Source organism: Pezoporus flaviventris, unplaced genomic scaffold (assembly GCF_033815535.1).
Source record: "Pezoporus flaviventris isolate CSIRO_AGI_PZ_B2104156 unplaced genomic scaffold, CSIRO_AGI_Pfla_v1 ptg000007l, whole genome shotgun sequence".
NCBI lineage: Eukaryota > Metazoa > Chordata > Aves > Psittaciformes > Psittacidae > Pezoporus > Pezoporus flaviventris.
In genome coordinates, this window is record NW_026892555.1 from 72,391,527 (window position 1) to 72,417,192 (window position 25,666).

The following is a 25,666-nucleotide window of genomic DNA, read 5'->3' on the forward strand; positions in this document are numbered from 1 at the left end:
CTCTCTCTTCTCTCTCTTCCGCTTTTCCCGGTTTTATAAACACTTTTTTTTTTTTTTTTCCAAAGTTAAAAGCTTGTGCCATATTCCTTTTGCAGAGCAAAGTGGTGTTTGTAATTTGCTGACTGCTTACGAAGCTCATTTACAAACAGTTCGTTTTCACGTGTGCCAGCTACTTGAGAGCAGTATAAAATGGCAAAGTGAAAAGAAATGCCAATAAACACTTGAAAGAGACTGAAGGAATTCAAAAAGCTTCTTGTTTCATCTTCTTAATAACTTCAAAACACAGTTTAATAAAATACTTTGTCATGCTCCCATTATTTTTAATTTCCCAGAAAAAGAACACTTGAGTACTACTACTTAAATGTAGGATTTACCATATCAAATTAAGCCTCTTAAGTTCTATACCCCCTTTCAAAAACATAAGAGAAACAGGCCAGATTAATTCTGTAATGACTATTCTTATCGTTGAGACTGAAGATGTTGCTAGAACTATGAACCTGACTCATATATAGGAGCCATTTGCATTTTTTATCCCCTGTAAGTGAACCAGCTTGTAGAATATCCTGAGGTGATGTGGTTTTCATCCTTCCTCTTAGATATGACAGATATGAGAAGGTCTCCAACATAGATATTAGGGTCTTGAGATAGAAGGGCACATACCAGTAGTTCCAGATCTCCAAGAGCTTCCTGTGGAACAAAAATAGTCTCTGTGTTCTACCATGAGACTAAATATTTCCACTACTTAGTTCATCCCTCCCAAATAATTTCAGATGATAATAAAAGAAAGGACTTCAGTCATGGACTTGAGGATTAATATTTGCTACAAGTAGTTGCAAATATAGATAATGGGAAAAGTAAGATACAAAAATAATGCTAGCATAAAAAGAATGGAGGCAATGTTAAAAATAAATAAGAGTCGTTACTGATAATTTGACTGATAAACGAAAACAAAGGCCTTATTATGTATGCTAACATGTTTTCATCTCAACTGCAGGAAAGTGAGAGATGCAACTGGAGTTGATATTAACATGCGCGTAGGAGTGCACTCTGGGAATGTGCTTTGTGGTGTCATTGGACTACAGAAGTGGCAGTATGATGTGTGGTCACATGATGTTACTCTGGCAAATCACATGGAAGCTGGGGGAGTGCCAGGGTAAGAGCCTTCTCTGTTAGCTTTGGTACACGTGGACTTCTGTATCACAGAGAAATGCATAGGTGCCATGTCTTCAGCCATCAGTATTGAGCGCAAATCCCGAATTAATTCTTACTGCTCTTAGAAAAAAAAGGGGCACTTAGTAATTCCTGTGATTTAAGGAGTATTTCTTTGTGGATGCAAACTTTTAGATTTATATCCATTAGAACTAAAAATGAGATTAGAATGACTGTAAATGAAGTAAGCAGCATATAAAAAGTTTATCAAAAGTTAGTAGAAACAGTTGATCAGGTTCAAATTATGGTTTTGATTGGTGTTTGTGATTCTGTCATTCTTTCGAAATATAATTTCAGCCGTGTTCACATCACCTCAGTCACCTTGGCACATTTGAATGGAGCTTACAAAGTGGAAGATGGGGATGGAGATGTGAGGGACCCGTATCTGAAAGAGCATAATGTTAAGACTTACTTTGTAATCAATCCTAAGGTTGGTAGCACTTTTATTTTGTTGCCTGTCATAGTTATATTTGAGCAGGACCACCAATCTCTCTAGTGAATATTTTTAATTCACTACCAGAAGATATTGATCAGAGCTATTACTAATGCCCACAGATACATAATGCTTGCATTGCAAATCTTTCCCGGTTTCAGAAATAAGTCTCTGATATTTCCCAGCAATATCATTAAGAATTGCAGGTTCTTAGTATCTCTCCATTTTTAAGTTCCTAAGCATGGAGGGAAGTGGTACGAGACAATGCATTACTACTTCAGAAAGTAATGAAAACCAAGGCTGATATCACCTTTTATTCTCTGTCAACCAGGGAGAGAAGCGAAGCCCTCAGCATCACATTAGACCTCGACATACTCTTGATGGAGCCAAAATGAGAGCTTCTGTCCGCATGACCCGGTACCTGGAATCTTGGGGAGCAGCCAAGCCATTTGCACACTTGCACCACAGGGACAGCATGACCACTGAAAACGGCAAGATTAGCACAACAGTAGGGGCCTACTTATGTCATTTCGTACAATTTAGCAATATTTGAAAGGAAAAGGGTGCTCACTGCTAAATATGTGGATATTTCTCAGAGAAGATACACACGATTGTACAAGGCATAAACCCAGTGAAGTTGCTGGGAGCTCTTCCCTTGGCTTCTGAGCTTTAGGTTAGACTCTGAAGAGCCATGTCTTGCTACAAGTGCATCTCTGAATTATAAGGAGTGCAACATACTGACTAAAGTACAGAATCGGACCCTCTGCATGGGAGCCCCAGTCACAGCATGAAGAGTGGCTGCTATTCACCCTGCGGAAAGACATTTTGAACATAAAGCCAGAATGCAACACCTCTGGGAAAGAATACTACTGATACAGAGGAATTCCCTGAGATTTATTGGCTATTTAGACACATCCTCCATTTAGAACATGGCCAAACCTAGAGAATATTCAAACCCAAATTTTGAATATTCTTGTGGTGCCTGGGGTGGACTTTATTAGAAAATTTCTCTGGGAACCAAATCCATACTCACTATAACATCTGCCTTTTGAAAGGGCACTAACCACTCATCAGCTGTGGCTGATGGCCTGAGTTTCATAGCACTGTCTATACTGCAATGTTACATCTCTTACACTGAAGAGAAAATATTTCTTTTTAATTTTGCTAACACTATTTTACTGCTGTCAGAGAGATGCTGTCAGTCCACAGCTTGTACATTGTTTTATCTTCTGCATCTAATTCTAATAGTTTTCAACATTGGCATTCAGTTTTATTCCTGTTACATATGAGAACATAGGATGGAGCCACCTAACCCATCTTGTTCAATAAATACAGTGCATCAGAATGTAGATTGTGACATGTTCATTATGAAAGTATCCAGCCATCACTATTAATCACAAAATAAATGTGACTGTGATGTGATGGCTATAAAAAAAAAAAAAAAAGACCATTGCTTGTATTTGGCCACACAGATCTGGTTTGTTGTTTTGGGTTTTTTGTTTTTTTTCAAAAACACTTCACATTGTTTTTTGCTGAATCTTGCAGGAGTTTGGGTTACATTAAAAAAGTGGAGACTTTGAAGCAGTGACTTTCTAGTAAAACAAACATCCTTGGATTCAGACTATTGTGTTAGTTCCTTAGTGTTTATAACAATAGATCAGTTTGTCTCCAGGTCACTCCATCTAGTGAAGTGATGGTTCCCTGGCTGGATTTTTCTTTTATGTAGTTTTAATCTAATGCTGAAAGTATTTGTATTGGAAGCTTTTCTCCTTACTTGATGCTGTTTTCAGCACTATTTTTAAAACAACTTAGTTTTGTCAAAGTCTGTTATAGCTGATAGATATTTTCTTTTTTTTTTTTTTTCAGGATGTTCCCATGGGGCAGTATCATTTTCAGCGCTGCAGAGAGAGGTAAATTAATTTTTTAAAGTTATTTATTCATATAAAGTCCATATAAATACATACATATTCATAGGCATTCATATAGATATGTATATAATGCATGCTTTCAAATCTTGAGGGCCATTTCTCACCAAAACTATTTTTTCAGCTGATACCTCTTACATAGAGAAGGGCTATAAAAACAGCTTTGTCAGACATGTTACTTAAGAATTGTGAATACACTTCCTGCTAACAAATACCATTATTCTGAATTAGTATAAGTACGTTGATGGGCTGTTTCTCTAAACAAGCCAATTGCTCTATCAGTGAGGAGAAAATTATATGCAGGAAAATGGAGAGGAGGCACAGAGGGGAAAGAAAGAGGAAGATGGAAAGGGTTGCCAATAATTTGTGTTACAACAGCTAATAATATGTACTAAAAGAGACATTTTCTATATTTTGTTAGTTGCTTTGTATTTGCATTGTGTTTTATCATTTCAAAGTCTATAGTATGTTTACAGTAGTAAACATTTGAAAGCTATTTTGTGGTCTTCCTGTAGTGCTCTTGCTACAAAAGATGTTTGCAAAATCACGGTAGCTTTATGTTTTCATTTACCTGCTTAGTACTTCAATGACTAGGGTAAGAGACTGAGAAAAGAAAACAGTCTTGAATGACATCTGCTTAAAAAACAAGCTTAGCACTGTCAGAAACCTGGGATGATTAATTTCTATTTTAATGACCTGATAACAATTCAGATAATGTCTTTCTTGGAAAACTGGAAGTAACATCACAAATACTGTAAAAACATTTGAAAGAAAGCTTTTAAAAATTGTGGGTTCATTGTCTTTGGTTGTGCAAATAAATCATTCTGTCTATTCCTTCCCTGTCTCTCTACTTGGTAAATGTCTCCTCAACCAATCCCGGGTTACCAGAGAACTATGCAATTACCTAAAATAATGCTAAATTCCAGAATATGAACAAGTTTTGACTGAATGTGCATGATAGTAATAAAAGCAGTCTCTGATTTTAAAACTGAACATTTGCACTTCGACAGTACATCAAAGGGACTTCTATTGGCTTTATGGTAAAGATAATTGTACTGTAGTATATGCAAATGCAGTTCTTTAAGATTCTGAGATGTTCTTGCATTTGGTTTCTGTATTCCTCTCCAAAATAGATCCAAAAGTTGCAAATGTTACCATATGTCTTGATACCATGTTACAGAAGGATCTTCTAGAAACTGTTGCTGGAGTCTAATGTCCATTGTGAGGCATATAGCTAGGATTCTAGACAAGCTAATTAGTCATTCCCACAGGAGAGAGCTGAAATAATCAGCACTTTAAAAATCAGTTTTTTATTAGGATATGAAACTGTGGGTTTTAAAGTCTGAATATAGTCTTCTGTTTATGGCAGTCTTAGCTCTTATAATACTCTTATGTTGTTAGGGAGCTGCCAAGAGGATTAAGTGTGATTAGATAATGTCTCCTCATTTGTCTAGTTATTTCTCCTAGGAAGATTGTTTCATATGGGAAGAATAAGTTGTAAGAACTTTCTTACCTAAATTCTATGCCATTGAATAGGTATGAAATCAGTCGGGTTGTTTATTCTTAAGTACACTAATACAATTTCTGTATGAATTTGAATCCTGCAACAAGTTATCAGTTTGGGGAAAATAACTCAAAAACTTGACGTTGTACAAAATCCATGGTGCCTCTGATGGAGTTTAGTTTGTAGGTTAAGAAGATTTCGCTAAGCAAACATTGGATTTAAGTTTTCAAGAGGCAAAGGCATAATCTGGCAATATTTGAAATATTCCCTTTTTAAGGAGAGCGCAGTTGGTGAAAGGACTGATGTTGTTTGCAGGAACATACATTAGCAAAGACAAAACTGATTCTGGTGATGCTTTGTTGGGTTCATGCTGAGTCCAGTGAAAAAAGATGCTTTTTGTATTGTAGTTGCGTTATAAGTTATAAACAGAGAAACATGACATATATTTGAAACTCATTTCAGACTTGGTGCTCAGTTTTCTTATTAAAAATACTAAAATATTGTCAAGAAAAGAAGTTATCAGGCTTTCAGTGGTGAATACTTATTAAGCCTTGCTGTACTAGCCCATTATTGCTCATCATACAATTCTGAGAAGGAATATTAAAAGTAACTAGAAGAAACAAATGTTTTATGAGTTTGCGCATATTTCCATTCTTCTTCATAAATCCATAAAACTATGGAAACCTCTTCTTCAACCAGCATTTCTTGAACTCTCTTGGGTTGGTTTTTGTAGTTTTTTTTTTCTGTGGTTTTTTTTTCTGTTTGGTTTTTGGTTGGTTGGGTTTTTTTTTTTTTTGGTCGGTTTGTTTGTTTTGTTGTTTGGGTTTTGGTGGGGTTTTTTACAAAATGTTTTCTTGTGGTTATTTTTTAGGTGCTCACTAATATGTAAACTCTAGATTTTTGTGTGTGTGTGAGACTGCAGTGTGTGCTGGGTTTGTTAAGAGCTTATTATGAGGCTCAGTGTACTCGATGCCTACAGCTTGCTATTGCAGAATAAATGTCATGGTTTAAACCCAGATGCCACCTAAGTACCATGCAGGCACTCACTCATCCCTTCTTCCTCCTCCCTGGGCAGGATGAGGAAGAGAATCAAAACAGAAATAACAAAGGGGAAGAATATAAAACTAGAAAGAGAAAGCAGGGATGCACAATTGCTCACCACCCACTGACCGATACCCAGCCTGACCCGAGTAGCGATTGGTCCCTTCTGGGTGACTCCCTCCAGTTTATATACTGGGCATGACATGATGTGGCATAGTTTGGGTCCCTTCGGCTAGTTTGGCTCAGATGCCCTGTCTCTGCTTCCTCCTTGCTTCTTGTGCCTCTCCTTACTGGCAGAGCATGAGATGAAAAGTCCATGATCAGGGTAAGTGCTGCTGAGCAACAACTAAAACATAAGTGTGTTATCAGTATTGTTCTCAGACTGAAGCCAAAATGGAACACAGTACCAGCTACTAGGAAGAAAATTATCCCAGCTGAAACCAGGACATTAAACCAGGACATCTGGAATATTGTGTCCAGTTCTGGGCCCCTCAGTTCAAGAAGGACAGGGACCTGCTGGAGAGAGTCCAGCGCAGGGCAGCTAAGATGATTAAGGGAGTGGAGCATCTCCCTTATGAGGAAAGACTGAGGGAGCTGGGTCTCTATAGTTTAGAGAAGAGGAGACTGAGGGGTTACCTTATTAGTGTATATAAATATGTAAAGGGGGAGTGTCACGAGGATGGAGCCAGGCTCTACTCAGTGGCAAACAATGATAGGACAAGGGGTAATGGGTACAAACTGGAACACAAGAGGTTCCACTTAAACTTGAGAAGAAACTTCTTCTCGGTGAGGGTGACGGAACACTGGAACAGGCTGCCCAGGGAGGTTATGGAGTCTCCTTCCCTGGAGACATTCAAAACCCGCCTGGACACATTCCTGTGTAACATTATCTAGGTGTTCCTGCTCCGGCAGGGGGATTGGACTAGATGATCTTTCGAGGTCCCTTCCAATCTCTAGCATACTGTGATACTGTGAAACTGTGACATTTTTAACATTAAAAAATTATAAAAAAATTTATTATCCTCAAAAGTTTATGCCAGACATCACCTTTTGTTTAAAAGTTGTTTATTAACAATATAATGATTTTGCAGAGTAACTGCTCACATTTTTCATTTCAGAACAAAATCACAGAAAAGAAGGTTTGAGGAGGAACTGAATGAGAGAATGATCCAGGCCATTGATGGAATCAATGCTCAAAAGTATGTATTTATCCTTTGTTGTCACCTTCATTCAACTTTGACATAAATCTGCAAGAGAGGGTAGTGTTTACTATTTTTCACTCCACATGCACACAGAAGTCTGAAAACAGTAAAGGTGTCATTATCACTGGCATAGGAAGCTCTGCACATTGTGAAGATAGTCTGTACAGTAACATTTTGTACTATATGGGATAAGACAGTGTGAATCATGGTGTGACAGAGGTTTTGGCTTGTCTTGATCTTCATGGCAAAGAGATTTTTGCTCTGTAACTGTGTCTGTGCACTCGTAGCTGTAACTGCAGAATTAACTCATCTGAGAGCAGAGAAGTAAAACACGAGAAATAGCTCAGGAATCAGAATGACGTGAAAACTAATGCTTCACAATTGTCACAGAAACATCTCCTCAGAATTAGAAACTTTCCTTAAAATCATAGTTTCTGTTTCAACTGGTAAGTTCATTTCTTAGAGAAGGCTAAGCTTGATGGCATATTGAAATAGCTGGGGGAGGCAATGTGGCATGTGTTTTTAATGTGTCCCAGGAAGAACTGGAGGCAGTATTGATGTTCCCTGTTTGCTGGTGAATAGATAAGACTGAGTGAAAAATCAATACCAGTCCAAAATAAGTGTTCAGGCTTCTTGTATTTATCTGGTGAAATAAGGGAATTGCCTTTCAAAAATGTGGGCAATAATTGTGATGAACTACACATTTCCCCCAACCCTTCTTTTGTTACTTAGAATTTTAATCATCTGAGTATTGCACCTAATTATTAAAAGCTCACATGTAACATTTGAGGGTGGTTTTTTTTTTTTCTGATAGCCTTATTAAAATGTACTTGGCTTTAAAAAATATTTTAAAGTAATTATGTATAGAAAAGAGTGTTGATAGTTATAGGTCATACAAGGAATATAGTGATAGAAGGTGGGTCAGATGATAGGCGAAGCCTTTTGATTATACTGGACTTGCCTAAAACAGCCTGTAAGTTCTAGTAGTTTGTATGTGTCTTCAGGTACGCTTGCCTCAGTAAGTGGATTGTAAAAATGACATTCAATGCCAAAAGTAAAGCATCTGTATAAATGCATTAAAATAAAGCATTGGTATGATCATACTGTGTGTTGTTTTATCTCAGGGAATCCCTGCCTCATCTAATTAGTGCATAAAATTCCAAGAAACCTAGGGATAAAAGACATGATAAAAATGTTTCTGAAAATGTTTCAGTGCATTTTATGAATTACCTGGGGAACTGCAGAAAGAGAAGGAGAGATATTACATATCTAGAAGGCTGGATGCCACCTTCCAAAACTTAATTGTCTACCCCTATATTGATTTGCTGAATGGATCACTTAAACGGTATTATTCAGTTGATTACCTGAGAATAAGTTGTCAAAACCACTGGTTCCCCAAACAGCAAGTTGAATAATATTTTAAATATGTGAACGTTAAGTGCTCAGAAAAATAAGTATAAGACTTCTTACATTTAGGACACAAAACACATTTTTGTTTTCTTTATAATTGTGCATGCTTTTTGTGCCTCAATTTTTTGCCTGTAAAATGAAAATAACGTCGACTAGTTAAACGGATTGGTTGTGAAGATAAAGCTTTTGCTTTTGTGACTCAAGTAGCAAACATTTAAGAAAATCTGTGAGAAAACTGGTATTTCTTAATGTTTTTAAGTCTAAAGTTTGGATTGTATAGTGACTAGGTCTGTGACTGAGGAAAATTAAAAAAATCTGCACATAAAATATGGCATTAAAATTGCCATTCTTTTAAGCTTTTTAATTAGAAAATTCCATGAAAACAATTAAAACCCAAACATTCATTGCACAGAGCCATTGTTTCTTCTACTCTGAGCTGTCAGTATGGTCTAACATCGTGGTTCTTTGCCATATGTCATCCTGTAACTGTTTGCAAGCAAATGGTTGTAATATGTGTGTCTCTGGACATTACATTCCCAGGTGCTTAAGGGCCAGTAACTGGAAGACAAGGGAATGTAGAGTGTGGATCGTAGTCCAAGACAAAGCTATAGTCCAAATGAATCATCGTTTTTAGCTAGTGTAAAGTAGTACGGTATGTACTGAAATGGTACGTCGGGTTTTCAAAGTAGTGTAGCATTTTCTCTGACCTCCCTTAGTGCTGTTCTGCTGTTTCACAAGCTAGCTTAGCTGCCTTTCCACAAAACTGCCAAGTGGCACATGCACACACTGTCAGTAACTCGGAGCATCTGGGTTGGATTCCTTCTTCTGGAATGCAGATGAAACTGTGGCATCAAAAAAGCAGGCCACTGGCCTTACTGCATGCTTCAGTGTAGTAGATTTAGCTGGTAATGCTCCTTGCAAAGTTGCATGAAGAAAGCTGTGACCTGTTTATTCATTCTTATTATTTTAGAGCACTGCACTAAAGACATGTAAATACAGATTCAAAAGAGTGAATGAGGAATAAAGAGCTTCTGTCTCTCAGCTGAGTGCTTTAGGCATTAGAGTGTAATATCATACTTTCTCCACATGTTTCCTTTCTCTGTACCTTGAACAAAATATTCCTGGCTGCAAAATGCCCATCCTGCACAGGAGAGGGATGAGCAACCATAGCTATACCACCCTGAACCTTGGTAGCTAAGGGACTTTTGTAGGACTTGTGATGGATGGATAGCAATCTGCTAGCTTAATATATACCTACAGAGGGAGCTAAACTAAAGTTATTTGCTCTTTGATAAGTAGGTTACTGTGTTAAGGAGCCACACTCTTTTTTTTTTTCTCCAAGTCATGGTGGCTGCTATGTTCCATGCATAATTCGTTGTTGTCAATCAGTACAAGCCCTATAAAACCACATGCTTCTGTGGATACTGGCACAATTCAGCTGTTTCTGTCATTCCTTGAATTGCAAAGGAATGTAAACAGAAATTTGGTACCTAGCTTCCTAGGAGACATTGGAAGATACTTTGGTAACTTTTAGGCTCATTGAGGAGTCAAGCAGGGCAGAATTCTTCAGCCCTTCTCTCTCTCATGGAGGTATGTGACTTTGTGCTCCCTGTTCTGTACTTACTCTCCACTTCCATTTGTCTGTGTTAAACTGTTTCCCTCATCTCAGACCTCTTGGCATCTGCAACCTAAAACCAGTAGAGTGTTTTTTTCTAAGTAGAAGTAAAAGCTCCTGAAAACGGGAGCTTGCAATGTGAAGTATAAGGCAGCATTTGCAGTAAATGGCACTACTGATTTCACATGCAATCAGGTGTGTACAGACCAAATTAGGTCTTTGGGATTAGGTCTGCAGACAGAATTTTTTGGTGGTAATGGTGATTAAACGAATCTGCCTGTCAGATACTGTAAAAAAAAAAAAAAGAAATTAGTTACCAATTTGGAGAATAGAGTTACTATTTTTTTTCAATTTTTATAACTAAATGGAAGAAGACTTGCACTTAATTTTCACAGCTAACCAAAAACGTCCCACAAACTTAATGTTTTTTTTCCAGTAGATTGCAGCTAGACCCAAACAAAATAATGCTATATATACAACAGCCTATCATACCTGTTTCTTCTCAGAATCCTGATTATAATCAGACATAGATATGGGCCACTGCAGAGCAAACTGGAAAATAACTTCTGAATTAAGCATAGCTAGAACTGGACGGGTTTTCAGCCTCTTTTTGTAGGGAAACTGATTGCACAGGAGCAGAGACAGTCTCCCAGGCAAGGAAAAAAATATTTTAGATTTCACAAATCAAAGTTAGTAGCTTACACTCTACTCCATCCACTCCTGTTCTCCCAGGACCTTAACTTAGGATATATTCCACTGCAGTTTATTGCTGCTACATTATTTGCTTTGCAGCCTGTCAGTTGAGACATTCGCTTTTATTTAGAAGGCATTAACTAAACAACTAGCTTCAGGCCTAATTTAAAGTTATTGCTGGAAAGGTTGCAAAAAAAATCTAAAGCCCTGCTATTAGTGCTCAAGTTCAAATACTGCATGTTCACAGAAGCAGTCTGCTTAAATATTTTTTCTTTCAGATTTATCTAGTCCTCTTGAGGTGCAAGCAACATAACCCTCTTGAAATTTAAATATGTGTCTTTTCAAGTGTCCCTTAAAATAAATGTAAACTTTCATATTAGAACATTTCATTTTGTAAAATTTATGTCAAGCCTTTGTCAATATTCACTTCTTTTAAAACAGATTTGTCATTTTGATGGAAGTACTTATTCTATGTCTCCTCTTTAAGCAGGAAAGAAGATTTTATAATCTGTATAAAGATTAAAATCTACCTCTAGAGTACAGGGTCATGGTCAAGAGACTAATACAGCTCAAAGACAAAATCACTCCACCTATTTTAATAATGCTTTTTACATTTTCATTTGGAGTAGGAGTTCATAAAGTGTAATTTATCTGCCACTCTTGCATACTATAACTGCATTTCTTAAAGGTTCCTTGTGAAGGGCTGTTTTTGTCTCACATTCCTTTATGTTTGCGGGGTATGTCACATCATTTTGGACATGAGGGAAATATCAGTGTCAGAATTACATCATATAAATCTCTCCCTTGACTGTCCTTAGGAATGATCCACATTCCTTTGACTAAGCTTTTGTTTCATGTATGTGTTAGCAACCAAAGTCAAAAGGGAGAAAGGATTTTTAGATTCTGCTTTGTCAGTGCAATTTACCATATACATTGCAGTACACAAGAAGTTGCTTTATTCAAAGTTATTTTATTATTTTACAACATTTCAGTAATTGAAAAAGACAAGGCTACTTTATTTTTATGTCAGTTATAATGTTCCTTTTCTCTTCTAGGCAGTGGCTTAAATCTGAAGATATTCAAAGAATATCACTTCTTTTCTATAATAAAACCCTGGAAAAAGAAGTAAGTTATTTTCGCTGCAAATTATGGTGGATTCCTTCTTTGCCTTATCCTAAGTGAAGCTTATATCCTTTGCTTTTGAAACACAGAGCCATGGCCACAGCGCCTCTCCTGCAGGGAGAAATTTTCAAACCTTGCAATAGTATTTTAGTTAATTTATGGAAGAAACTTTATGAATGTGATGTCTGAGACTGCTTTCCTGTTTGTAGGGCTCTGCAGTTCACTTGAATGTCTTGAAATGTTCGTGGTCTTGCAGAACTGGGGATAGGTTTGATAGTCCAAATTTGATGTAGCTGGAACAACGAATTCCTAAGTTCCATCACTTACATCCATAAAAGGCATTTATCATACACCACTGGTTTTAGTTTGTTTTTTTTTTCTCCATGTCTCAAAGATTCCACCTGTAGTGATGATAGTCTTATGATGATATGAGCTCATTAGTTTTCTCTATATGCATTGATAATCAGACTCATTGTGGAGAAGCAATACTATAAACTTTTTTCTAAGAAAAATGTCTAGCTGTCTTGGATGCACCACACTTAATATTCTTCTGACCAATATGTGTGTGATAAAACATGTTTGAGACATGTATATACAGATGGACTAAATAATATTGTTTCTAGTCCTTGGAGTAATGATCAGAATGAAAGTGAAAAGAAAGCCACCGGGTTGCTAAACTCAATTTCTAAATGTTCATTAAAGCTTGGTGCACCAGTTTCAAGGGCAGAACTTGGCACTAAGCACAAAGACACAGCTGTGTGCTTGCAGTTAGAAAGCACAGCTCACACACTTTCCATTTTATGAAGTTTGCATTTTGAGCACTTCGTGCAAATAATCTTTGGTACATTTTCTTTCAATAATCAAATTTTAAATTCTTACCTTACTTGGAAAGGGTGAGTAACTTTAGTAGGCCTGATACTTAGGTCATTTCCCTTAGAGTACTTAATTGGTTTCAATCTAGACACAGCTATCTTAAATAGCAGAATAACTCTGATAAATATTTCATTACTTAATGCTTTTGTCTCTAGACCGGCTAATTAGAGATTCATAAATAGATTTCTTCTTTTTTTTTCAATGAAAAAGCAGATCAAATTGACTCTCCCTTAAGAATATCAAGTGTTTGGTAGTATCAGTGGACATGCAAGGCCTTTTAACACAGACATAAAATATTTCCAATTAAGTAATACTATAGGCCCAGTAAGTATCAATATGACTGCTAGCTATACTGTTGGAAATAGGACTTTTATACACACCTATAGCACATTTTACAATTTGCTGCTTTGTGTGTTCAGAAGTTTCCTGTCTAAATGACTGTAACGGTTTTTTATAACTGTATTAGCCCATTCAGTATTTATTAATAATTGAAAATCAGTTTGGGGAATTAATGACTAGGAAATTTGAAATCAGCTAAGAGTGGTTGTCAATTCCTAAAAATATTTTAAAAAATGTTTTCACTTTTTTGTTATTAATTTTTTTTTGTGGTGAAATTAAGATAGTCCTGTTCTGCAGTGGAACAAGACAAAACCATTTGACAATGTTACTTAAGCTGTTCTTCAGGAAGTACAAGGATTCAATACTATGTCTGACAATTCCTAGTCCTATGTGAGTGGATCTGTAAGTCATTGAACAATAGGAAATTTACTGTTGCTAAAGACTTCCTATACATATCTGCATCTTTAAGCTGAAATTTCATTTGGGTGATGCTTTATCTGCTTCAGAAACCATGGTTTTAATATTTGCTTTTTCTTCTTCTAGTATCGAGCAACTACTCTGCCTGCATTTAAGTATTATGTGACTTGTGCCTGTCTCATATTCTTCTGCATTTTTGTTGTGCAGATTCTGGTATTGCCAAAGTAAGTGCTCTTTAACATGTACTCATTCTTATGTATATTTGCTCAGTAATGTAAAAAATAGAAATGTATAAGTAAACAATTTTGTAATTGTCAGATTACGGAGCTCAATTCATGGAAATGAGATCGAACTGAGAAGATTGATGATTTCAGCCCATTTCCAAAGTTATGCTTCTTTCTAATTTTAAATGCTGTAAATAATATGGTGCCAAGCTTTAGTACCAGCTCTTCATTCATTTTAGTTTTTCCCTCTGAATTAAAAATGTGTGATAATGACAGGAGTGAAATCTGTATGTGTAAAAAAAAAAAAAAGTAATACAAGCTATAAATTTCTGAAACTAAAATTACATGTAAAATTAAAATGACAATTGGACATTGAAGTGAGACAAAGTGAATTGCAGAATCGGGACTGTGATTAAAGAAATATATTTAAAATATTACTCTGATAATACTGCTCTATCCAGCATGCAAACAGAGCATTGTTATTCATAAGATGTCTCTTTTTAAAACTAATTTTAACATATAATAAATTGCTGGAATGATTATTTTCATCAGAATTTATATATTATGAGCTAATTTATATTTGTGCATATAAATCAGCTCTTCTCTCTGAGAAAGCTGGAAGACAGTTGTAATAAATAATATTTTATTAGACTTCTTGAAATAAAAATTTGCTGTTGATTGTTTGCATAGTAGAAGTAGAAATTTATATTTGTTTTATAGCAATTCTTTCCAAAGCCAACACTGTATATTCCCTGTGATACCGTATTTCTTTACTCATAGTCTCTTTTGTGCAGCACTATCAGGAGTAGTATTTATAGCCTCAGTCTTGTGTTGTAGTACTTACTCACATTTTGATTCAAAGCCAGAAAGTACTGTTAGGTCATTATAAATTGACTTTCCATACTGTAGACTTGTTTTATAACATATATAAAGTTTTATGGGCTTCTGTTCAAATGTTACGGCATTTTCTTTGCAAACAGTTTCCCAGCTGGCTTCTAACGCAGAGATACAAGCCGCAAAAGGACACTCTTCCAAGAGTTCAGCAGTAGCCTGTATATGGTTCAGTCTGACTTTGGGCATTACTATAGCAAAATATGAAATTAAGACTCATGGCTAATTTTATTTGTAATTTTGTATAATGAGCATATTTTAAAATTTCATACTGTATTTTGATTAGTACAGGAATTAATTCAGGGAAATTTGTGGTCTGTGATATACCAAAACTCAAACTTGGATCTAATGAGTCCCTTCCAGCAGTATGATTTATGAATCTGATTCTATGCTTTGATTTCAGTCATCAAAATTAATCTAAATTTATCACCTATCATACATGTAGTAAGATGCTCATTTTGTGATATCCTTATGTCTCTTAAACCAATTGTGAAGCTCATTAAAATATATCATCTACTTTAAATTAGTGAATTCTAGGCAGGTGTATTCACCTAAGGAAAGTGTCTTTCAGCTTGTAAAAGTTCATGCAATTATTACATGATCTTGTTCTAGTATCAGAGAAAAAGATACATAAGATTTTTCTTTTTCATTACCAAAATGTAAATTATCTTTTGGTCCTTTTGTGAGGCTGTGTATTGAATTGTAAAAGCAAGAGTGTAAAATCAGATTTTACTAACATGAATGGTATTCAGCTTCAAGGGATCTGTGGATTAATTTAAGAGATACCAAAATAGTAGTCAGAAAGGCAAGGTATTATACAGGCATCTGCATCTTTCCTGGAAAACTGGGAACATAGTAAATTTAAAAAAAAAAAAAAAAAGTTAGGAAATCACCAGTGTATGTAGTCATCACGAGTGTAGCTTAAATTGAACTACTCCAGTGCTGCAAATGTTATTTCCTTCCAGCAAAAAATAAATACTGAATAAATAAATCATAGCTTAGTCTAAAATTCTATCCAGCCTTTTTGTTTTATTCCAAAAATTCTACAGGATTTTTAAATGGTTATTTAATGAAAACAGGGAGATAAACTGCATTTGTCATTGAGTTTTATTGATTCACTGTTCCATTAATCTGGTTTTACAGCAGTGTGATATCATTGATTTCTATGCAGACACATCACCTGCTGCTTTAAAGTAGATGTGGAGATATTTGATGAGTTACATTCAGCAACTTGCAAGCGATAAGTAGTATCTCCAAGATCACTCAACATTTATTTCAAAGCTGAAATAATCTATTAATGTTTTAATTTTTCCAGGGTCAATAAACTGATACGGTATTTTCAGAATAAACTTTACGCAAAGTGGTAAATATAAATTTAACCCAAGTAATCAATATCTTGGGGTGAAATGTATCATGAAAAGTAAGTCTTTATTGACATTAAAATGACAGCAAATCTTGATCGTTACATTTCCTTGGACCAGACCTTCAGTTGCTCTCTAGCATTCTTGCTTTACCAAGTGACAGCAGGATGTCTAGTAATTCACGACAACCCTATGTTCTTCATTTAGGGAAGCTATGTTCTTTATTTAGGGAAAGTCAACTAACATGGAATTGATAGTGTTATCTTTTTAATGCAGACTAGTGAACTGATGAAAGTGTACCCTTGTTGAATGGGATTTACTTCTTGTGCTATTCAAGTAAGGGATTTGTTGGGGCTGCATTTAAGATTCTTCCTGTCTTCAGTTTCTGAGACTGCTGTGTTCAAGAAACTGTGTCCGTTTGTCCTGAGTCATGCCAAACAGTCATCTTGCTTTACCTATGGAAGGTGGCTAGTAGGGCTTAACATAGTATTTACAGTCAGGCACAGCTAAATTTCTTCATAGAAAATGTAGTACTTTTTGTGTGAAAGCAGATGTGTAAAATATAATGCAGTTTAAAGGAAAGAAAACCACCATTATGAAATGTTTGTTTAAAAACAAACCAAAACCAAAAAAAAACCAAACAATAAAAAACCAGACCAAATCTCATGCGGAGATACAATACTCAGGTTATTTTTCTTGACACTGGAAGTGCTATACAGTTAGTCTACATAGCCATTGAATCCACTGATGGCTTAGTGAAAGCATCACTCGAATTAAGAAAGAAATAGCTACTACTAGGTGCCAAAAAAAGTCTGAATTCAATATAGCCTTGTATAATTGTCATTTGTAAATGCTTCATTATGATTTAATCACCTCAAGAGAATTTGCAATCAGATAGTTCAAAACATGAATGTTAATTACCTGGCAAGCTAAGGAAATTCTCTACATCCCATTAAGGGATGCATGTTGTAAGTCGCGTCTTTTCCTAAAAGTTACGGAAGTGTAGAAAGACATATACTTTCTCAATTTTTTAGTATCTTTATTTTGTAACAGGTTTTCATTTTTCAGTTAAAAAGTTACCAAAAAGACACATGTATAAATAGGATTTTTTTTCCAATCTCATACCACTGGATAAAAATTAATTATTCAAAACAGATATTTACTGATGAAACCAAAAAAATATGAAAAGGATAACCAAGATCATAAGTTATTTAGACTTGCAAGTATCTGAAGCCTAGCAAGTTCTCATATGGTTTTCTCAATTTTAAACTCTGTCCCTCCTGTAGGTTATTGTCAAAGGTTGTCCTGTCGGGGTTGCTGGTGGGGCACTGTAACAAAGAGCAGACCTTCAGAAATTAGGTCATTCCTTGAAGCATAGGAAGAAGCAGGTAAAGAGGTTAGCTGTCTCGTGGGATCACAGGTGCTCTTCTGACAAGATGGTTTGACCAAGTCTGTCAGTGCCATGCATCTAGTGACTTGTCTAATGCGTTTCATGACTCTACACAATAAAGACACAATTATTTACAGATTACTGTAAAGACCTGTACTGTTTTGGAGTGTTCCAGTGACAGGAAAATAAATGCATGTAATAGCTTTCCTATGGTCATTGCCTCAAATGAGGCTTGTTTATGGTGGTACTTACATTTTAGTATTTTTCTTCCTCTTATAGCATTTTCAGCCCACTTCTTTCTTTCTAGGAGCAGCATGGAACTATTTCAGCACAGCTTAACGAAACAGAAGTCCTGCTGTTCACAGAAAAGAAGGGGGTGTGGGAAGCAAAAGTCTTACAACTTTTTTTTGTCTGTATTTATCACTCAGATGTGGACTCTAATACAGAATTTTTACTTTTCCTTATCCTCTTTTTCTCTTTGCCTTGATAATTAGACTTTTGTTCACCTTGCTTTGTAATTCTTTTTCTTGTGCTACCTCAATAACATCACAATCATGTAAAACAGCTACAAAGACCTTTTGTTCTTGCCTGTTGCCCATGTGATTTAGAACTCTTCTCATAAGCTGTCTTTATGCCTTGTTAATTTTATTTCCTGTCTTCTCCAGTTTCTCTTACAATTATAGTTTCTTCCTCTACAAGGATGCACTCCAAACTTGACTCAAAGCTATTCTTGTGTTGAATTATTTCTTAAGTTGGAATCTCTGAGAGGTTTTTATTATTGTTTGATTGATTGTTTTTTGCATCCATCATATCAGAGAGTTTGAAATGGAGAAATGGTTACTTGAATCCTGTTGAAGGACAAATAGAAATGGAAGTGCTTATGCATATATAAGAAATAAATCTGTTAATTATATTCCTTTCTTTCATGTCTTCTGTGGCTTACTAGTTTTTAAATTCCAAAAGGTAGAGACTAGTTTTACATATTCCGATGTACAGCTTACTGTCTTAGTCTCCATGAGAACATGTATTCATAAGAAATAATAGTTTTCAAATAACCTCAAAAAAGAAACATTATTTCAAGATTAATATATGTTGCAAATTGCCAGTTGTTTGTTTTCCATCATCTGTCACATCAACCCAAAGTCTGATTAATACATAGCATGTAAGAGGTTCTCTGAATGATTGGCATGGAAGCTCATTGGTTACTTTACAAAATGCTTTTAATGGCAGCAATATGGCATGAAATTGGTTTGTGAAGCTAATGCTTTTTTTTCTTTCCTGAAAATAGCTTTTATAACACTGCAGTTAAAATGGATCAATTTTTTTTTCAGTATTTCTACATGATCTAAGGAAATTAATCATAGAGTTTTACTCCTAAATTTTTAGTATTATAGTCCCTAAAAAGCATATATTTTAATTCAAGGGAGATTTCTGAAGAAGAGAGATGCATGCTTTTATTAATAATGTATTTTAATTCTGAATTACACATTTATGGAGTAGCTAACTTAAAATGGAACATTTATTGCAGTTTTGTGGGAAAAGCAAGTGATATAAGACTTATTTTTAAAATGTCATTCCAGTATTTCTGTCATATAAGCTTTGATAAAATATTTGTTTGTGCTCAAAGTAGTTGAGAAATCTATTTTTAATTCTGTAAAAATGTCAAATCTGTGGTTAAAACTGAAGTTCTATGCTCAGGTGAGGGACTTCGTAATGCCATCTAGTTCTCTTGCTTAAGCAACTCAGTTGGCCCAAAGCTTCTAATCTCTTGGCATTCATTAAACATAATTAGGCCCCACAGCATCTTTCCCTAGGCGTCCATGCTAAGTAGCTCTTGTACAGTGCCTGAAGGAGCAATTATACTCTACTGTGGTATTCATATAGAGAGATTTCCACATTTGCAGAATGAATGCATGCACGGATTGTTATTGTATCCCTGGTTTTGTTTATTGATCATACAGTGAGGCTATTTTGGCTAGGAGTTCCTATTTCTGCCACACAAAGATAAGCTAGATAGAACACTAAGAAGGATTTCAGGAAGAATATAGAGATTACTCTCTTTTTTTTTTTTTTAATTTAAAGTCCGATTTTGTTGGGGTTTTTTTCCATGTTTTTGTAGTTTTATTTCCTATCCTGTCCTCTGATACTTCAGACTCTACTGGCCAGATTTTTCAGAAGTATTGGATCCCTAGCCATTCACGAAATAACAAACACTATATTAGAGCCCTTGCTGACTGAGAGACTACAACATCACAGATATCACAGGTTCTATCTGCGAGACACTGAAACCTGGACATCACTGTCCCATGCTATTGCTTTTCTACCTCTGGGGAGACTGTATAATGCCAACAAGTTTATTTGGTATATCTGTTAGACTCTTAAATGATTACAAAATCAACAGCATAAAAATAAAACAATAAGTTTTTTTTTTTTAAATACAGGCTTTCTAAAGTTAAAACAAAACACTGATGTTGTTAATGCACTCTGTAATTTAAAATAGGTGTGGATATTAGTATCTTCTCCTGGTAATAGTTTTGCAGTCAGAGTTAAAGCCAATTGAAACATTCCTGAGTTGAGAAAAAGGCCTGCCATTCTGGTAAGGATTGGAATTGTGTTTCCATGTTGTTGATGTTTGGAAGATGCAACTTACACATGGTAATGTTTAGAATTCTCAGAATTATACACAAAGAAAGGTCATGCTACAGATGCATAACAAATTAATACATGTTTTCCTTCTCTTGTAGAACATCTATTCTTGGAATTTCATTTGGGGCTGCATTTCTCTTGCTTTCCTTCATTTTGTTTATCTGCTTTGCTGGACAGCTTTTGGTAGGTATTTAAGGAAATATAATCCAGTAGTTAATGGTTTCTTTTACATAACATGTTCTGATTTTTGCCAAGTTACTCTACCTTGGGTAGAGGGTACCAGTAAAATGAGAAAGGTTTGCATGCTCAGGCTTCTGAGAACATTCTTTTGTTGATGTTAACTTACTGCAAAATGTCCTCATTTATCTGAAACACAGGGAGTGCCTACTTACAGTGATACTCTCTTTCCCCCATGAAGCTGGAATCTCTGAGATGTTATTATTGTTTGATTGATTGTCTTTTCAAAAATTTTGCTATTGTGCTTACAGGACATGACTCATGTAATTTGTGGGGGCAGTTCATGTCTATTTGAGTTTAGACACTATTTCATGATAACTATTTAATTTGATATTTAAAAATTTTACAGTAAAATTTTACAGTAGTTTTGCCATTGAGTGGGCCAGGTGCTTCTGTAATGTAGCGTACCAAGAAATACGCTGAGACAATGAAATGGTATCAGAAAGTGCTGGGGCACACTCTCTTGGAGTTTCTTTTTATAGTGAAGCTTAAGAGGAATACTAACATTTTTTTCTGCATTTAAAGGCATGGCTAAGCAAATATCCCAAGTCAACATTGAGGGGTCGTGCCCCTTGAATAATATCTAACACTTACCTTCAGTGCTGGTTTTGCCACGTCTTGTATGTACAGTGAATACTTTCCAGGAATGGATGGAGACTTATTGCATTTCTGTTGCCTGGTGAGATTTCATGTCCTAGCCTAAACGGCTTGAAGAGGAGCTATATATGTCTATGTCTTTATGAGTTCAGCTACTCTAATGCAAAAGCTATGCTGCTAAGAAGGCTTCCAGTAAATTATGATGATAGTTGATGCAGCGCTGTCTTTCCTTCACAAGCATGGACATGGTTCTGTAAGGTGATGGATGAGAGGCAGCTAATGAAAGAGGCAGTAGGTTTATCTTTCCTCTGTCCTCTCCTTAAGATTTATTCCTTCATGTCAAAAATGCAAGTATTGTTTTTGCAGCTTTAACTACAGTGAGACCCTATGTAATGCTTCAGTAGCGTATCCATTGCAGTATCTGCCCCATAACTGTAAATGCTTTCTTTCTAGAAGAAAACGTCTGAAATTTTCAAGAAAACAAGTATCAGTATCTTATTTTTAACACTATAGTCAGTGTTAACAGAAATCAAGCTTTATTGTCCTAATCCCAATTGGGTTTCAGTTGTTTTGTTGGTTTTTTTTTGCCAGTGTGGGTTCTTCCCACCTCTTTTTCTAAAAGGGTAATTTTGGATGTAATTGCAGAATGCATGTAGTAAATGTGGACACACTTCTCTGTACACACACCTGCTACAACTATACAGTATAAAATCACCAAATAATTCTCTTCTAAAAATAACACGTCTGTGAGGACATTTATAGGGTGGGACGTGTACTGCTGGCAAGGACAGCAAAATCTAAGTTCAAGTGAGGACAGCTGGCTGTCACTGTCTTATGTGCTTGTCTCATACTTTGACGTTTTGCCCTTAGTCTCCACTGACATCACCGCAGAGTAAGTCATGTAAAAACCAACTTTGATCAAGTTTCTTCGTACTGTTTTAATTTCATTGGTAAATAAAAAACCCAAACCATTTTTATTAACCAAAATTATTAGCTCTTTTGGAATTTAATTAAAATATTGTAAGAAGAGATTTATGTTTACTCTTTCACTCTGACTTATTAGCTGATTTTACTGTTCAGCAGCACTACAGCACAGTCCAACTCAATCTGTTATGGAGTGATAATATCAGCCATTAAATAAGAATAGGAATTTTTCCATCGAGCGAAGTGGCAGAGTGGTAGCAGAAATAACAACTTCCAGAGCCTGCCTTTATGGTGTGTCGTCACCTGCTGGTCTCGAGCACACAGGCTGAAGGCAGGGAGTGCTGACCGTTCTCACAGAAACAGTCATTTGCCCATAGGTATTAAACGATCACCAGTCCCAGCTAAAAATGGCATATTACTGAAAGTTTAAATGGATTTATATGTTTTGTATTCTAATTTCTAATTACTTCTTTATGCCTATGCATTCATTTTATGGTTTTTTCTTTGTTTTTTTTTTAGATAATGATATTACTCAGAGCTAAATCTCAACATTATGTTGGGTGTTAAAGATCCTTTCTGACTTCTATTTTCATATTTTAAATGCAGGCTACTCTTTTTTATTAATCCTGAGTATTTTTTTTGAATTTTACTTGAGAGGTTTCCATCCCAAATTACATGCATATAGAGGACAGTGGCTGTCCTTTAGCTCATGTTTTCTGTCTCTCTTTATCTTCTTGAAGTATATACTTGTTCTTAGAAGTACTGTGAAATACCTTAGACCTGATAAGTGTTAGATGTGTTGTACCTCCTGAGGTGAATGCAAGAAAGCAGAAATCTGGTTGCCTAAATGATACACTGGAAAATCTAATGCAATCAATAGAAAAAAAACACAGTAAGCATGTAAAGAAAAGTTCTCTGTGGTAGCTGAGGTAGCTGGCCAAAGAAGTATTAGTCTCAAGCAGATGTTCTTTGTGCTTTGATTCGAATAGCATCTCAAAAATATCTTTGCATTACCTGGGGTATGCGTCCACCTAATTGATACCACATATTCTTTGTGCCAGTTATTTCCCATTGTCCTGGGTTCAGCAGTAGCAGTGAGTTTTTCTCCTGCTTAGTAGCTGGTGCAGTGCTGTGGTTTTGACTTTCAGCCTGGGAACAGTGCTGATAACACTGATGTTTTTAATTGCTGCTCAGTAATGTTTACCCTGACCAAGGACTTTGTGAGTCTCATGCTCTGCCAGAGAGGAGGGAAAGCCAGGAGGAAGCAGAGTCAGGACACCTGACCCAAACTAGCCAAAGAGGTGTTCCATACCACAGCACGTCATGGCCAGGATGTAGAACTGGGGGCAGTTACCTGGAAGGGCTAGTTCACTGCAGGGTGGGGTGAGGTATCGGTTTGTGGGTGGTGAGCGGTTGTATTCCCTTCCCTTGTTATTTCTTTTATCATTATTATTATTGGTGGTAGCAGCAGTGGTTTGTGTTCTACCTTAGTTATTGGACTGTTCTTATCTCAACCCATGGCAGTGACATTCTTTTGATTCTCCTTCCCATCCCTCTGGGAGTGGGGGAAAGAAAAGTGGCCGGGGAGTAGACTGTGTGGTTCTGATTTACAGCCTGGGCTTAAACCATGACATCCATTAATATGAAATGTTTTTTTACTGCATATGTTAATATCTTGCAAACCTGTTTAGCTACTTCAGCTAACAAAGATTAAAAGTAAAAACATTTCTTTCCTACAATCTCGTCTGAACGTGCTGGTAGTCTCTCAAATACCCAATTGAACCATGGAATGCAGAACATAATACCAACAAAACAATCATCAGAAAATAACTGGATCCACTTAAGAAATATGTTCTGATTTGAGGTCACCAGAACACCACAATGTGCAGCCAGTATGTGAAGAGTCCTGTCCCTGCTAGAAGAGAGAATGTTATTTATTAGTTGCATTATACCACACAGCTGTATAAAGAGTGATATACACAGTCTTCACCTTTGTTTGCAGGGATATGTATTTTATTCTGAAGCAACTGGCATTGGTATTAACAGTCAGAAAGACTGTGCACACTTAAGATACTTAAAAGCTCTGCAGAGACTACACCAGCACTACTTGGAAAATATTTTCAGCCTGGTATCTTGCCTCTGATGTGTCTCTCAGTGAAGGTATAAATGAAAAATCAAAGCCCTTCAGTTTCATCAATAGTAAGGCTGTGCTTGTTAATTAAGGTTAAAACAGGAATAGGCTAACACAGGGAGAATGCAGAGAGGCTCCTTGGCACCTACAGCAGGGCTTGTGAAAGATATTCATCAAACCTAAAAGTCATTCTGATAAGCCTCAAGCACAGGCACTAGAATAGCAAATCCATCATTACTAAGTACCATATTCAGACTTCATGAACTTAGAAATGGACTGATTTCAGTAACAAAAATCCTTATCCTTACTCCTTATTGAGTTACACATTTATGACATGTTATGTGATTGTGACCAACTGAAGTAATTGCTTAACCTGGTGAAAGTCACAGGTTTCTTATATCTGTTGTGCCAATAAGTTCTCTTTAAATATATTTTGAGTGAGACTATCTTGATTTTTTTTTAAATCCAGAAATGGTGCCTCTTAGTATCTTTGCCCAAGGTGAGATTATAACTTCCCTTCAAAAAAGAGATACTCAAGTGTGCTTCCTAGTAGCAACGGTCCAGTAGGCAAATAATTTTCCCTACAGTTAATTAATAAGAACAGCAGAAGCAGAGAGCAATCAGATTCTTTTCAAGGTTCCTTTATATGTATTTAGCTGAGATGTGACATCCATGATGTATAAGTACCACAGTTTGGTCACTTATCAGGGCTTCTATTGTGTAAGGCATCTTTTGGATGATAGTGTCTTACCTGGAGACCAAGGCTTAGTCAGATATAGAACTCCTTCCTCTAGTTCAGTGCCCTGAGCACTGTCTTTTAAGTCATTCAGGTTTGGTCTTTTCTCAAAAGCAGTGGCCTTTTAACTATTTCATGTGAAATACAGAAACTTTGACACAAAAGACTGAGAATGTCTTTACCTTAAATAGCTTATAGCACAGCAACTGTACATGTTCTTGAATGAGGAAAGCAGCACAGGAAGTACCAGGACTAAATGAGTGCCTAAAGGCATCTTTATACAGCTCACTCCTATGTTCTTTCCTTTGGATGAGACAGTTGAAATGAACAACATGGCCATTTAGTCGTGACCTTTGTGAAGGATAATACATACTGCAAAGTATGGTGAAATTAAAAATGTGATACTGGCTTCAGGTTTTCCTGTTAATTCTTTAGTCTGAATTCTAGGTTTTGCCAAACCACTTGTATCCAACGTAAGTTGAGTAGACTCCTCACATGGATGATTTGGTATGATTCAAAATGCCTGGCATAGATTTACAGGTGTCACCGTGGACTTCAAAAGTTTGGTGTTACACTATGCTTTTTGAAGTACTTTGGTACTTTTTACCAACAATAGGACCCTTAGAACGTAAATTAAAAGCTTGTGTCTCTATACAAAAATCACCCTTCTCCAAGCTTAGGTCAGTGTAATCACTGTCAGCCAGTTATTTGGATTTGAAATTTGGTGTCTTCAAGTCTGAGTGAAA

The 25,666-nt window shown here is 36.1% G+C and overlaps 2 protein-coding genes across 3 annotated transcripts in view; one reads left to right on the plus strand and one right to left on the minus strand.

The window, feature by feature from the left end:
- The window catches only part of ADCY2 (adenylate cyclase 2), a 210,949-nt gene that overhangs the window by 144,816 nt on the left and 40,467 nt on the right, over positions 1–25,666 (plus strand). For both annotated transcript variants that reach the window (XM_061449191.1, XM_061449189.1), the window contains 8 exons: positions 995–1,153; positions 1,507–1,639; positions 1,974–2,150; positions 3,509–3,552; positions 7,231–7,311; positions 12,088–12,157; positions 13,910–14,007; positions 20,394–20,478. In XM_061449191.1, coding sequence (XP_061305175.1) covers positions 995–1,153; positions 1,507–1,639; positions 1,974–2,150; positions 3,509–3,552; positions 7,231–7,311; positions 12,088–12,157; positions 13,910–14,007; positions 20,394–20,478 — 847 coding nt within the window. The remainder of the gene's footprint in view (positions 1–994; positions 1,154–1,506; positions 1,640–1,973; positions 2,151–3,508; positions 3,553–7,230; positions 7,312–12,087; positions 12,158–13,909; positions 14,008–20,393; positions 20,479–25,666) is intronic.
- SEMA5A (semaphorin 5A) overlaps positions 1–25,666 on the minus strand; it is an 831,366-nt gene that overhangs the window by 131,073 nt on the left and 674,627 nt on the right. The window lies entirely within an intron of this gene.